The sequence below is a fragment of the Pinus tabuliformis genome, chromosome J (assembly GCF_031772625.1).
Source record: "Pinus tabuliformis cultivar Carrire ecotype Pingquan chromosome J, CPIR1, whole genome shotgun sequence".
Lineage (NCBI taxonomy): Eukaryota > Viridiplantae > Streptophyta > Pinopsida > Pinales > Pinaceae > Pinus > Pinus tabuliformis.
This window is the reverse complement of record NC_142295.1, coordinates 214,209,857-214,223,587: the sequence shown is the minus strand read 5'-3', so window position 1 is coordinate 214,223,587 and position 13,731 is coordinate 214,209,857. Positions and strand designations below refer to the sequence as shown.

General features: G+C 37.3%; 1 protein-coding gene across 1 annotated transcript in view; it reads left to right on the top strand.

Moving 5' to 3' along the window:
• LOC149226456 (YTH domain-containing protein ECT4-like) overlaps positions 1-11,649 on the top strand; it is a 44,543-nt gene extending 32,894 nt beyond the window's left edge. The window contains exons 3-9 of the mRNA XM_089377497.1: positions 8,103-8,613; positions 8,700-8,776; positions 8,969-9,517; positions 9,687-10,247; positions 10,398-10,610; positions 10,858-11,010; positions 11,096-11,649. Coding sequence (XP_089233623.1) covers positions 8,103-8,613; positions 8,700-8,776; positions 8,969-9,517; positions 9,687-10,247; positions 10,398-10,610; positions 10,858-11,010; positions 11,096-11,194 — 2,163 coding nt within the window. The 3' untranslated portion in view covers positions 11,195-11,649. The remainder of the gene's footprint in view (positions 1-8,102; positions 8,614-8,699; positions 8,777-8,968; positions 9,518-9,686; positions 10,248-10,397; positions 10,611-10,857; positions 11,011-11,095) is intronic.
• Positions 11,650-13,731: the final 2,082 nt, after the last annotated feature.

Sequence of the window (13,731 nt, the reverse complement as noted above, 5' to 3'; positions counted from 1 at the left end):
ATAAATTTGCAATTGGCTGCTTGATTTGTTCATTAGAGCATATGCAAATTTACACAGAATAGTTTCCTTAACTTAGTTCCTATGGCTTACAATCTTAAAACTCCCTTAAGATGTTCAATAGAATAAACTAAATATATTCTACATGTGAGGTTCTTATAACCCAGCAACCTCACTTATATTAGTTTATTTACATGTACTATGAAATAATTAATTATTCTAGCATATCCATAACATAAAAATGCAAAATAATAATAATGAAATATGTAAAATCATTTTTTTCAAAAGCTCTGTAATAATAATAATATAATAGAGTGGAGTATATCAATCTGAACCTCAATCTTTAAAGCATCATGAGGTTTGTGCCTCAGTTTGAACCCTCTTGGTGCTTGATAGATTTAGGGTTAGTATAGATGTTCACTGGAGAGATATCTCAAAGCATAATCTATTGCCTGGTTCCACTCAAACTGAGGATAGTACATATTTGGAATAACTCCACAAATATATCAAGTACATGATAAAAATAGAATATATTAACCCCAATGTAGACTTCATCTCATTGTGTTCAAGGTTGAAGTTTCATCAGTATTGAATATTTGACAAAGTCACAATCTGCTCCCATTCAATTGTAGCTGCCGAGTTTCCTTCTCTGACTTACACTAATAAGAATTGCTTTCCAGCCAGCACCTGTCACTTTTCTAGTAGGCTGAATTGTTTCTGGATGACATCTGAAGCATCACAAAATCAAATGTTTATTCTAATTGCAAAGTTCATTTGAAAACCCATAGAAGAAACCATTCTTCCAAACATTTGCTGATGCTGGCCAAAAATACGTAGCCAATATACTTCAACAATGATTCTTAATTGACTAGCACTCCTAGCACTGCTACACTTCTGTTTGCATTTGGAGTTAACCTAGGGGTAGAGTAACCTATTCCAGTCGACTTAAGTGCTAAACTGATTTATAATATTAAACAATGGGTCATCCTGAGATAAATTTGACTGTTGTTGAGAAAGGTAGATTATTCACAGTAACTGAATTTAAGCAGGGAAACTGGGACACTGGTTCCATCCCTTTGGACTGTTGAATCTTGATCCAGTTCAAATTGGACACAGGGAACCTGCTTGGGTTTTGATGATTTGTCTTCTGACTTGATCCTGTGGTGGAGCCAAACCTTCAAATGGAACCCGAGGAATCTGAATAGTTATGGTGGGCCTAACTGCCTATGATGTTTCACAATTTAGCAATTGTTGTCGACTTTATATCTGGTTAATGTATATTTTAAATTTTGAAAAAAATGACATGTAGATCTATATTATCTGTTTGGCATGTCAAAAATTTTATAACATGATCTCCAGCCAGCACCTGCCACTTTTCTAGTAGGCTGAATTGTTTCTGGATGACATCTGAAGCATCACAAAATCAAATGTTTATTCTAATTGCAAAGTTCATTTGAAAACCCATAGAAGAAAGTTGAAACCATTCTTCCAAACATTTGCTGATGCCGGCCAAAAATACGTAGCCAATATACTTCAACAATGATGATTAATTGACTAACACTCCTAGCACTGCTACACTTCTGTTTGCATTTGGAGTTAACCTCGGGGTAGAGTAACCTATTCCAGTCGACTTCAGTGCTAAACTGATTTATAATATTAAACAATGGGTCATCCTGTGATAAATTTGACTGTTGTTGAGAAAGGTAGATTATTCACAGTAACTGAATTTAAGCAGGGAAACTGGGACACTGGTTCCATCCCTATGGACTGTTGAATCTTGATCCAGTTCAAATTGGACACAGGGAACCTGCTTGGGTTTTGATGATTTGTCTTCTGACTTGATCCTGTGGTGGAGCCAAACCTTCAAATGGTACCCGAGGAAACTGAACAGTTATGGTGGGCCTAACTGCCTATGATGTTTCACATTTTAGCAATTGTTGTCCACTTTATATCTAGTTAATGTATATTTAAATTTTGAAAAAAATGACATGTAGATTCTATGTTATCTGTTTGGCATGTCAAAAATGTTATAACATGCTCTAAAGTCAGACTATGTATTCATGTAAGTTTTGAAACTCCTATTCCCGGCGAATCTCTGAATGTTGGAACTTTTAAATCTGCCTTGCACAAGTTCGGTACTTTATCTCTGATTTTAGTAACTGTGGTTAAAGGTTGCTAGGGTTTATGGGTGTGGCTGCAGGCGTGGAGACACCATTTCAGAAATCCAGGATCGTTGGAGTGTGGAGTTGCATCACATGTCACACATGATTATATAATATGTAAAAATATAAAAAATGGAACCAAGAAAATTTAAATGTGTAAATTGAACGTAAAAGAATTATGATTTCTGATATCATTGAATAGTGAGTGCTATAAAGGAAGCAAATATAAAATGACAAATATGGCCCAAACCCTTTCTTTCTCTTCAAAAACTAATACCAGGAAAAAAAGTGTTTCACAGAAGTATCTAATAAGATGAGGCATACTTCACTAGTTATTTCATAAGAGATTATGTTATGGAGAAAAAGTTTGTAAGAAAAAGTAAATTATTGATTTCTCAGCGGGGTGCCCCTGTGAGGAGGTCCTTGGATGAGTTCTGGAGGATGCAGGTTGCTGGGATGACTATGGGAGGTTGTCCTGCACCCAGGGTACAGATGGTGCCGCACAGTTGTCCCTGGTCCTGAACCAGGGATGCGAGATGCATTCCTGTTGCTGATGTCCCTTATAGCAGGGGGCACCAACCCTGGAAACACTGCTGTCGTTTGAAGTCTTGAAGCTCAGTCAAACTGATTCCTGTCACCTGTACAATACTAGGATTAAAGAATAATTCTAGATTCCATATTAGGATTTTATGGAGTTTTAGGTTACAACAATGTTGAAAAATTCCGAAGTACTTCCCCTCATTTTGAGGATGGTGCCTAGGGTAAACCCTAGATTCTTCAGGGTACAAGGTCAGTCAACAAGGCTCAAAGCCATTACAGCAATATACTCATTATGAGTTCAACATGTCACTTTTGGGAATTGAACATGGGCGGGGAGGATAACAATCATTCCTCCCAACTGCCCAAGATAAAACCAATTGACAAAGTAATGTTACCTAAATACAAGCCAAGATTAAATACTTGGGGCATTTTTTTTCCAGGCATTTCTTGTGATTCCCTGGTTTCAAGTTTTTTTCTTGAGAAGCTGAATTGAAATTTTTGTTGACTTTAGAGCAGTGTTGAAAATATCGGTATCGAAAAAATATCGGTGAGGGTCCAAAAAACATCTTACCAACAATATCGGCAAGCATTATATATTCATTTTTTTTCAAACTTTTAAACATATAAAGCAATAACAACATGAAATAAACACATTGACACATAAATATGAAGAAAGCACTGATATATATGATGTAAAATAAAAATGATACATCCAAGGCGATACCAAAACCTGCTGATCCCTGATAATAGTTCCAATCAAGGATTCAAATGTGGAGAACCAGTACAAAATAACATCACATATATAAAGTATATCATCATCATGAGTTATATGTAGCAAAACAAATAAAACTAGCAACTATCTATCTGAAATCAGTGCCCTCTCCCCTTTTTATGGGAAAACATGATGGGTTGTTTTCCAGGCCTGCCCCTAGCAGTGGAAGAACTTGCCCCTACACCTATTGTCAAATAATGAGTGCTAGGTATGGAGCCGTGCTCTCCTATATTTATAGTAGATGGTGCTGATGCTTCCATAGTCTCCTCCTCCTCTTCCTCCTGCTCTTCCTCCTCGTGTTGCTCCTCCACTGAGTCCTCCTCTTCTTGCTACCCCTATTCTAATGGATCCTTTGGCTCTAACCATAAAGGTGACTCCTCTAAGATGGACACCTTAGACTCCACCCTCCACTGAGACAATATATCAATATTGTCCAAGGAAATGGCATTTGGATCCATTGGTGCTTCTATTTGCTTCACTCGAAGTTGGATATTGTAGTGCACATACACTAAATCATTGAGGCGTGAGAACTCCAACCTATAAGAGTGTCAATAAAACTAATGACTCTTGACTCTTGACACTGGAGGTTCATTAATTAAAAATTAAAAATTACAATAAATGTAATCTCTCAACTGAACGCTGAAGCTCAAAGTTATATTTGTTGCGCTTTTTTGAATGTATTTTCTCAAATACATTCCAATTGCGTTCACACCCTGAAGAGCTACATGTTAGACTCAGGATTCTTATGGCTAATTTCAACAAATTTGGTGCCCTTGCACCATAGCTTCGCCACCAAATATCTACAACAAAATAAAGAAATAAAAAAGTCAAAAACTTAAAACATAATTAAACTTTCAAATAAAAGTTACATAATTGAATTTTAAAAATCTAGAATTATAAATAAGTAAATTCTAAATTGAAAATTCTAATGAGTGATGACTTGTCACTTACGTGGCATGAAGAGGGTCCTTTCCCTAATAGCATCATCAAAGCCAAATAGGCCAACACAATCCTGATAAAACTGTATCTCGCGATTGATTTTGCTACGATGCTCAGGATCAGGTACCATCATCTGAATACAGGAATGGAGCCCTTCCATCACATCGCCATCAAAATCAAAGGTGCATTTGTATGAAAATGCGGGGTTGAGGAAGAGTGTTGCTGCATGAATGAGTCGATGAAGCATCCTTGTCCACCGACTATCAATCACATCTCATAACATCATATGTCTATCAAGCCCAACAAAACCCTTGTTTACATAATAAGAACAAATGGCTCCCTTGGCCCTATCCATGGCCTCGTACAAATAAGCCATTGCAGGCTTATCCCCATCTATCAATCTCATAACCTTTACTATAGGTTCACTAACTGAGCACACTTCTTCTACTCCTTGCCAAAATGTGTCAGTGTACACCATTTTTGCAATGGCTCTCTCGTCCTGTCTCTTACTGTATCTACAATCACGCCACTCATCAGAAACAAACATTTGCTTTAACTCATAATGACATCAAAGCAAAGACTGAAGAGTAATAAAGTTGGTGGCAAAATGTGTGATTGCAGGACGTCGCAACTCCTTGTTTCTAGTGTATCTCCTCATGAGACTAAGAACAAAAGCATGGTTATAAATAAACTTGGGGACGCTCCTAGCCATATCAATCACCTCCTTGATGAAATAAAGTTTCCCCATATCCTCAAGTTGTAAATCGATACAATGTGCTGCACATGGAGTTCAGAACAATGTGCGGTGCCTCTCCATAAGCATCCTGCTAGCAAACACATAATTAGCTGCATTGCCTGTTATGACTTGCACCACATTCTGCACACCAATCTCCCAGACGAACCCATCTAACAACTCACATATCATTGCTGCATATTTTATATGTGCTGATGCATCCACTGATTTAATAAAGATGGTACTTTTAGGACAATGTACCAAGAAATTTAGAAGGGTCCTACCCTTCCTATCTGTTGAACCATCAGACATCACCATGCATCAAGACACTTCCATGTCTGTTTCAACTGTGCTAATCTAGAGTTGATGTCTTGCTTTTCTGCTTGAAGAATTGCCCCTCGCAACTCTTCATATGTAGCACTTTTGTACCTTGAGCCCACAACAACAATAACATCACACATTGGTTGCCAAAATGGATTGGTTTTGGTGATGCTGAGAGGTAAGTCGCTTCAGAAAAAACACCTTTCCATAACTCTATTTGCTTCTTGCTTCTCCCTTTTTTCAACAATTGATTTTATGGAAGGTTGTGCTCCATGTCCTGTTTGTGGAACAAAAAATGATGACCTCGCACTCTCAGTAACGTTAGCACTAGCAGTAGCAGGTGACGTCGTGGAGCCCCTCCCACTAACCTCAACCTCAAAATTAGAAGAAGATACCCCGAAAGATCTACTTTCACGTTCAACCTTGTTTCTTTCTGTCTTTTTCGTCAATTGCTTCAAGGGCTTTTTGTATAAGCTCTGCACTAGAAACTGTACAAAGCCCAACATCATGTCCAGGGAGTCTAGCCAGATGGTATTTCAATCGCGTAACCCCTCCTGTCATCCTGGTCCCACACAATTTGCATGATAGATATTCTCGATTTGTCCCACCATCAGGTTCCCCATACTCCCAAAATGGGTTCAAGGCTTTTGGCATATTTGTAGTGAGTTAATTCAAACCTAGGGCACCAAAAAAACAAAAAATTGAATTAATGATTAAAGTTTAAACACCCATACACAAAAAATAACAAGTAATAACCACCTCATTTAAAAAAATATTTTTTTTGCTACATTATTTGCAATGTGAATTCAATGAAAAATGGCAATAAGAGGGTGCATTTGAAAGTTAAAAAAAGAAATGGAGTTTGCTGTCCAAATATGGAGAAAACCCTTGCATTGGCTCATGGGCATGAAAATCATAGCAAATGGAAAAGAAAGAAGCAAAATGTTGGTAGGCAAAGAGGCAAGCAAGAATAACCCTAAATTTATGAAAAAAAATTAACATAGGGATTTTTAAGAACATACATGTTAATGGAAGAAATGAAGTTTGTCTCTGTTGGCTTGTTGAGGCCTGACCCAGGTTCGGAGTTAATTAGCCAAACAAATCCCTGTATTACTAGCCCTTTCGGCAATAGTCCACGAAGCGCGGACTGAGGTCTCACCCGAAGTAGTATGGGAGGGTGCTAGAACCAGGTTTCCACACCCTTGAGATGTCTGAGAGGTTCGATTGGTCCTTTGTTTGTTCTTGCGCGTAGGTGGCTTCGCGCACCTTTCGTTCCTCGCGGCCTGATACCCTGCCTTCGCGCAACCCTAACCAGGGGTTGTGCCGCGCTCTGCGCTATTACCCGAGATCTTATTTATCTTCCAGTATTAATTAAGCACCTTCACCTACTTAAATGTCTTAAGTTATACTTAACAATACAAAACATTCATACAGGTTCGCGCAGTAAATAAACAGTATACTTGCAAATTATATCCAATCATGCATTAAACTAGGAAAAGATACACAAAATTATAGCAAAACTTCTCTTTATGATTCTCCAATGGTTACAGACTCGACTCGCCCTGCGCACTCAGCTGTGAACTACTAGGCCTCTGCACACTCAGCTGCAGAGCCTTCTCCTACTCTACGACCCACAAACACACTTAACACTTCGACTCAATCACTGACACTTCTCATCTATCTATTAGTTCCTCTTTATATTGCCTTTTCTACACTTAGAGCCTCGCTCGCGGACCATGGGTAGGTCTATCCAGCCGACATTATATTACAAAAACTAGGGTGGACAACCCTGTGACTCTACTATACTTTCGTGTCCTGCTCCCACAATTCGCGGAGCTTTTACAACAAGATTCAATCAAAACTTGGGCTTTAAGCCCCAAAACATGCCTTGGGGGGATTCCATGCCCAACAGTTTCACTATTTTTCAATCTTTGATCCACAAAAAATTCTTAGTTGGTGGTGATAATGGCTGTTTGATCCTCAATCCCTCCTTGACAACCACCACAAAACTCTTCTCCTTCCTTCTCCAACACTCAAACTAAAACGAGGAAAAAAAAAGACAAATTTCCCTTTTCTAGCCGCAGCTTAGTCGGTCCAGCGATATTTTATATCGTTGCACGATTTTTTGCCGAGATATCAGCGATTTCTTGGAAATATCGGCTCACCGAAAATATTGCGATATTTCTGAGAAATTGCCGATATCTCGGTGATATTATCATCACTGACTTAGAGACATCCAAATTCCTGAGGTCGCACTGTGAGTATTTTTCTATTGCTTTTTTGGTGAGGCTAGAGAGATAATATTAAAATTTGCAAATATTTGAAGTACTATGCTTCCTCAGTCTATTCTTATTCACTTCTCATTTATTGTTATTCACTTCTCCTCATTTGTGGAAGAGGTTGGTACATCACAGAACACTAACACTATATAAACTCACTAAGATAATTATTGCTTGTTTTTTAACTCATACATTTTATGGATATCCAACGTCAATGTTTTGAATTTGATCTTTAGCAAGTTTATTTTCTCACAAGTGAGATAATTTTCTAGGGATTGTAATAATCCATGGTTTATCGACTTATGTAGAAATTTCTATCTTCTATGGTAATTTATATGAATTATGCATCTTTAAATCAGGACGGAAGAACATTGCATAACCTTTCGAGCCCTGGTGAAGGAGATAAAGAGTCAAGGTTTAATGAAGGAGATACAGAAAGAATGATTTCTGAATTGCCATCAACTTCACATCAGGTGAGTACTGAAGGCACTGGATTGCCGTCAACTTCACAACATCTGGCAAGTACCGCAAGCAATGGATTGCCATCATCTTCACAAAATCTGGCAAGTAATGCAGGCACTGGATTGCCATCAGCTTCACAAGATCCGGCAAGTAATGCAGGCACTGGATTGCCATCAACTTCACATCTGGCAAATACTGCAGGAACTGGATTGCCATCAGCTTCACAACACGTGGAGAATACTGCAGGCACTGACTTGTCATCAGCTTCACAACATTTGGCAAGTACTGCAGGTGCTGGATTGCGGTCGACTTCACAACATCTGTCTAGTACTGCAGGCATTGGAGTTGCCTCTTCTGCGTATATTGCTCCGAATGGTCTTCCTGCTCCACAAGTATATTTCTATGGAGGTAAGGTACCTTCTTTAAAATTTAAAATGAGTATGGATGCAATCTGCCGCCTTGCTACTGATATAATTTGTACCTGAATTTTGCAGGAAATAGTCCATATGTACCAGAGACTGATGGATATCAGCATTCTGCATTTGTAAATGACATTGGATATCATTTACCAGTAAGAATCAGTTCTTGGCTTTGGTTGTTAATTACAGATAATTTCTGCAGAAGCAGCATCTATCAAAGCTTTCACACTTTCAATTTAATAGAGTTATGTCATCTTAATGGTAGATGATTTTAAAGATATGAATAACACTTTAATACCTGATGTAAATTCTGAAGTTTTTATGGTTTTATAATTTCCTTGCAGGTTTTTCAACATGAGGTTTCTCCTTTGTTTTATCCATCAATCGATGGCGGTTATCCTCCCCAGACCTTTTACAGCCCTGGATGGACGTCGATTCCAACATTTAACACAGATAATATTTTTTATGGTCATCAATTTCAACATCCAGGCTCTATTTATCAACAAGTACCTTATCCAGAGAGCCAATATTGGCCATTTCCTTCAGAGGTTCCTCCAACAGAGGCAATTATGCCAGTGCTAGAAGATTTGGGAATACATGGATCCTATGTCAATAGCATTCAGTTTGGAAACAACAATTTCTTTGGTAGCAGACCTGGTTTTAATTCTTATTTAATGCCTCCGAATGGTTCTTATGTCAGAGGCTTTATGCCTACTGCTTTAAACAATTCTGTTCCGGTGGATGCTGCCATTCATTATGATAGTATGAGACCAGCTATGGCACAATGGATGGATCCAAGAAATATAGGGGACCCTCAAAGCAATGGTATTTCATCTGGGATCCATTCAACAATTGGTCAAAATTTCCCAGCTATTGGATTGCCACCTCCACAGGTATTCTATGATACATTGTCTCCATAAATCTCAGAGGTCAAATTATATGATTTTCTTAAATCACTCTCTTTTTAATGCTAATCCATATCTAAATTAGATAATGGAGTTGATTTTGCTGACTGGGTTGTTGAAATTTGTCTTGGTATTGTTTTGTTTTGTTTCACTTCAGCAAGCAGTTTATCTACCCCATATCACAGCCAATTTACAACCTCCGGGTGGTGTTCCTTTTGTTATTCCTTCGCCTGCTTCACAATTGAGAATAAATGATGGTCTAACTTCCTATCAAGTAGAAACAGGAGGCAGCAACTCAGGTTTGATGGTAGACCATAAACAGTGGGTTGGAAATAATGACTACTTTGACAATGGGCAAACGATCCATGGTGGCCCAAATGATCCAATGCAACATCCAACAATAAGGCCGGCAAGTCAGCGAGTGATATCTAGTGGTCAGGCTGAGGGACAAAGTGTGTTTTCAGACAGAGTTAATGAAGTTCTTAGAGTCTTTGGTGATGGTGAAAGTTACAATCGTTTGGATTTTATTACCAAGTATGATGATGCAAAGTTCTTTGTTATCAAATCCTATAGTGAAGATGATATTCACAAAAGCATAAAGTACAGTGTGTGGGCAAGCACACCTAATGGCAACCAGAAGTTGAATCTAGCATTTGAGGATGCACAGTTGAGAGCTGGTGACAATCCTGGAGGTTGTCCAATATTCCTTTTCTTCTCAGTAAGTTTCCTTTGAGTTGACTGTTTAGTATTTTTCCTTGTGTACTAGGATTTTCTGTCAATGAACCCTATTATTATTTCTCTATTGTGTAGTATGCACATTTCACATTTTTTATAACTATGGGCAAGCCTTTTCTTGCAAATGTTTCAGGTGAATGGAAGTGGACGATTTTGTGGTGTGGCAGAAATGGTAGGACCCGTGGATTTCAGCAAAAGTATGGATTTCTGGCAGCAGGATAAATGGACTGGGAGTTTTTCAGTCAGATGGCATATCATAAAAGATATTCCTAACTCTCAGCTACGCCACATTATACTTGAAAACAACGACAATAAGCCCGTTACAAATAGCAGGGATGCACAGGATGTAAATAATCTCGCACTTTTGGCTTACTATGAACATTCTCCTTGACTTAGAATTAACAATATGGCAAATCTGGACGCTAAGAAACATTTTACAACTGGATGAATGATAAATGCATTTGTCATATTTTCAATCTAACAACTTTTTGGCTTGAGTATGAAACTTCATAAATACTAGTGTCATAAATCTATATTCGTACATTTTAGAAATATTATTTGGTTTCCACTTACATGCATATTTTTTCTGGCAGATCAATCTTCAGGAAGGCCTTGAAATGCTGGATATTTTCAAGAATTATCCTGCAAGGTCTTCCATTGTTGAGGGTTTTAATCTTTATGAGAGCCGCCAAAGGGCACTACAAGAAAAACGGGCTAGACAGAAAGCACAACCTCATATTCGTCAGGTTTGTGATGTAGACATCTGCATTCTCCTTTTGAGTGATCACACATATACATGTCTCTCATGTTTGGTGTTTCTGTAAAATATAGGTCGAGAATCTCAGGATGGAACATTTTTCTGATTTGAACATTAAAGCTGACTCTAAGAGTGATCCACCACAGTCTAGTTCAATGCACCGTCCAGAATAGGATTTGGGGATGGAGTTCAAAGGAGGAGAGGTTGGTAGACAAAAGAAATATTATTTACCAAGCTTGACAAAATCCACAGCGACAACCAATTGCCTGCCTTGTATCTAGGTCATGATTTTCTTGATGATTTGAGTGTACAGTATTCTTCAATTTTGATTCCAGAGGTTGACAGTGGCTGGAGAAGGGATGAACTTGCAAAATGTATTTGATGTTTCAGGGTTCATCTGAATATTTTTGCTTAAGCTATGTTCAAGCTTAAGAGGGAATCCAGTTTAACAAGTTCATGTGTATGACAGGGATCCTTGAGGAAGTGATCTGTCTGATGCACAAGATGGGGGTGCAGAAACCATTGTCTAGATTATCTTGCAATCTATATAAAATCATTAACATGTTTTGAGGGTCACATGTATCTCAAGATTATGGTACCTTGATATAAAACAAGGTGTAAATTTGAAGTGATCTTCTTCAAGCAAGTCTTCGTAGTCTTGTGCCATGTGCATTGATAACATGATTATGTTCTTGTCTTTCAGATTCCATAATATTTGAATTTAATGATTCTGTGGATCAGGGATGTGTTTCGAACAATAAAATCACAGATATATGTACAAAAGCATAATGCTAAATCTTCAATGTTTACATAAAAACTATAGCATCCAATCCACTGATGATTTTGAGCTCTTTAAGTTTAATTGTTAATATATGAAGAGAGTCCGACGCAAACATGATAACGTCAAGCATATAGGATTTTTTAACAAGTCGTATATATGATTGAGGTCATCGAGCCATGTTGTCCTATACAAGAAGATAGCTATATCAATGTGCCATTTGTTACAGACTTAATTTGAACCTCTATACATCAATGTGGTTATTGGATGAATTTTGTCTCGGTCCTGTGCCTCTAACCGTGACCTCCTATGGTATGCTGAAGTATGATTGCAAATATCATACGCTTCTATTCCATTGGCTTCAATTCAAAGTAGAATGACTAATACTGAACAACTGAAAAGGAAGGGCACATTAACGCTGAAGGGAAACAAGAGCATTTTCAAGAGAAGATGGAATAGATGTAGGGTCATATAACACGGAGTAAAGCGGAACAACTGAAAAGGAAGGGCACATTAACGCTGAAGGGAAACAAGAGCATTTTCGAGAGAAGATGGAATAGATGTAGGGTCATATAACACGGAGTAAAGCTATGTAGATAGAGTTAACTAAGCATGCTGTGAAAAAAGTTGGGAAATATATGAAAAAGCAACCTATTGCAAGCTACCATTGTGCAATTTTTTTCCAACAACCATAACCATGGTGGGTAGCATCAGTAATAACCATGACATGTAACGTCAATGTCTGACGGCTGGATTGAGACTAGTGTGACAGAAGAAACAGATCATAGTTGATGGAGCAGAAGAGATGAAGGTACATTAGTTATAGGTTTGCATAAGAAGATAACAAAGAGAAAAGAGTGGCGCTTATTTTATGAAATGTATGCCATACTCTGACATAAACATATCCTCCAACATCATAAAGTTTATATATTGAGGCAGAACCTATAAATGTGAATAAGTTGGCTTTCACCAAGAATTATTGTACAAATAGGTGAATGAGATCTGAATGGCAAAAACCTAGATTTATTGCTCTTAATTTTGGTTCTTGAAGTGTTTTAGGTATTATGTCATCTACATTTAGAATTAGAAACTTTTAACAGGATTCTAAAACGAAATATTGATTCTATTTAAGTCAGATAATTCAAACAAAAGAAATTGAAATATTTTTTTTTGAATGCAAGTGTGTAAAGGAATGTATTTTACATCTAAACATATACAAATTCAGTGCAATATTATTGTGCCAAGTTTAATTTAGATACGAAATCATATTTTACATCCTATAAATATGTGGGTGTAATATGAATGTTTCATAGAATATCCAAAGTCAAAGCTAAAATACAATCCTAATAATGATGAAAGAACTATGACATTCAATTCTATCAAAGTTACATATAAGAAAATAAAGGGGGACCTTGTAATTAGAACTCTAATGTCTATAGGAATATTAATAAATTAAAAAGTTAAATGGCATGTTTTGCCTTTGTATTTATTCAAAATTTCATTTGGTCTTAAAAGTTGTCTTTGATATTCTCTTGCTGATGAGGATTTGGGATGAATAACTAGGATGAACAACACGTCATATTTATAGTGACTTTGTTGCAAGTGGAGAGTTGGAAGAGTTTGCATTAAAGTTGCAGAGTTGGATTTTACAATATTGAGGACAAGGGTGAAGGACAAGTTCAGCCTAAATAATGAACATAGATGGTTAGGTCCATATTGATACTATTTGTGAGCATATTGTGTTTTACACTGTCACTAAAAAATCTCAACTTCACCTTATTAAGGCATATTGGGACAAGGTTGGCATGTATATACAAATTTTAAAGCACTAAAGAGATTATGTATATTACTTGATGATTTATTTTATTAAAAAGCTTAAAAATGAAAAAATCATTGGGTATTATATCTGCATGTAGAAAATGCAATTTCACA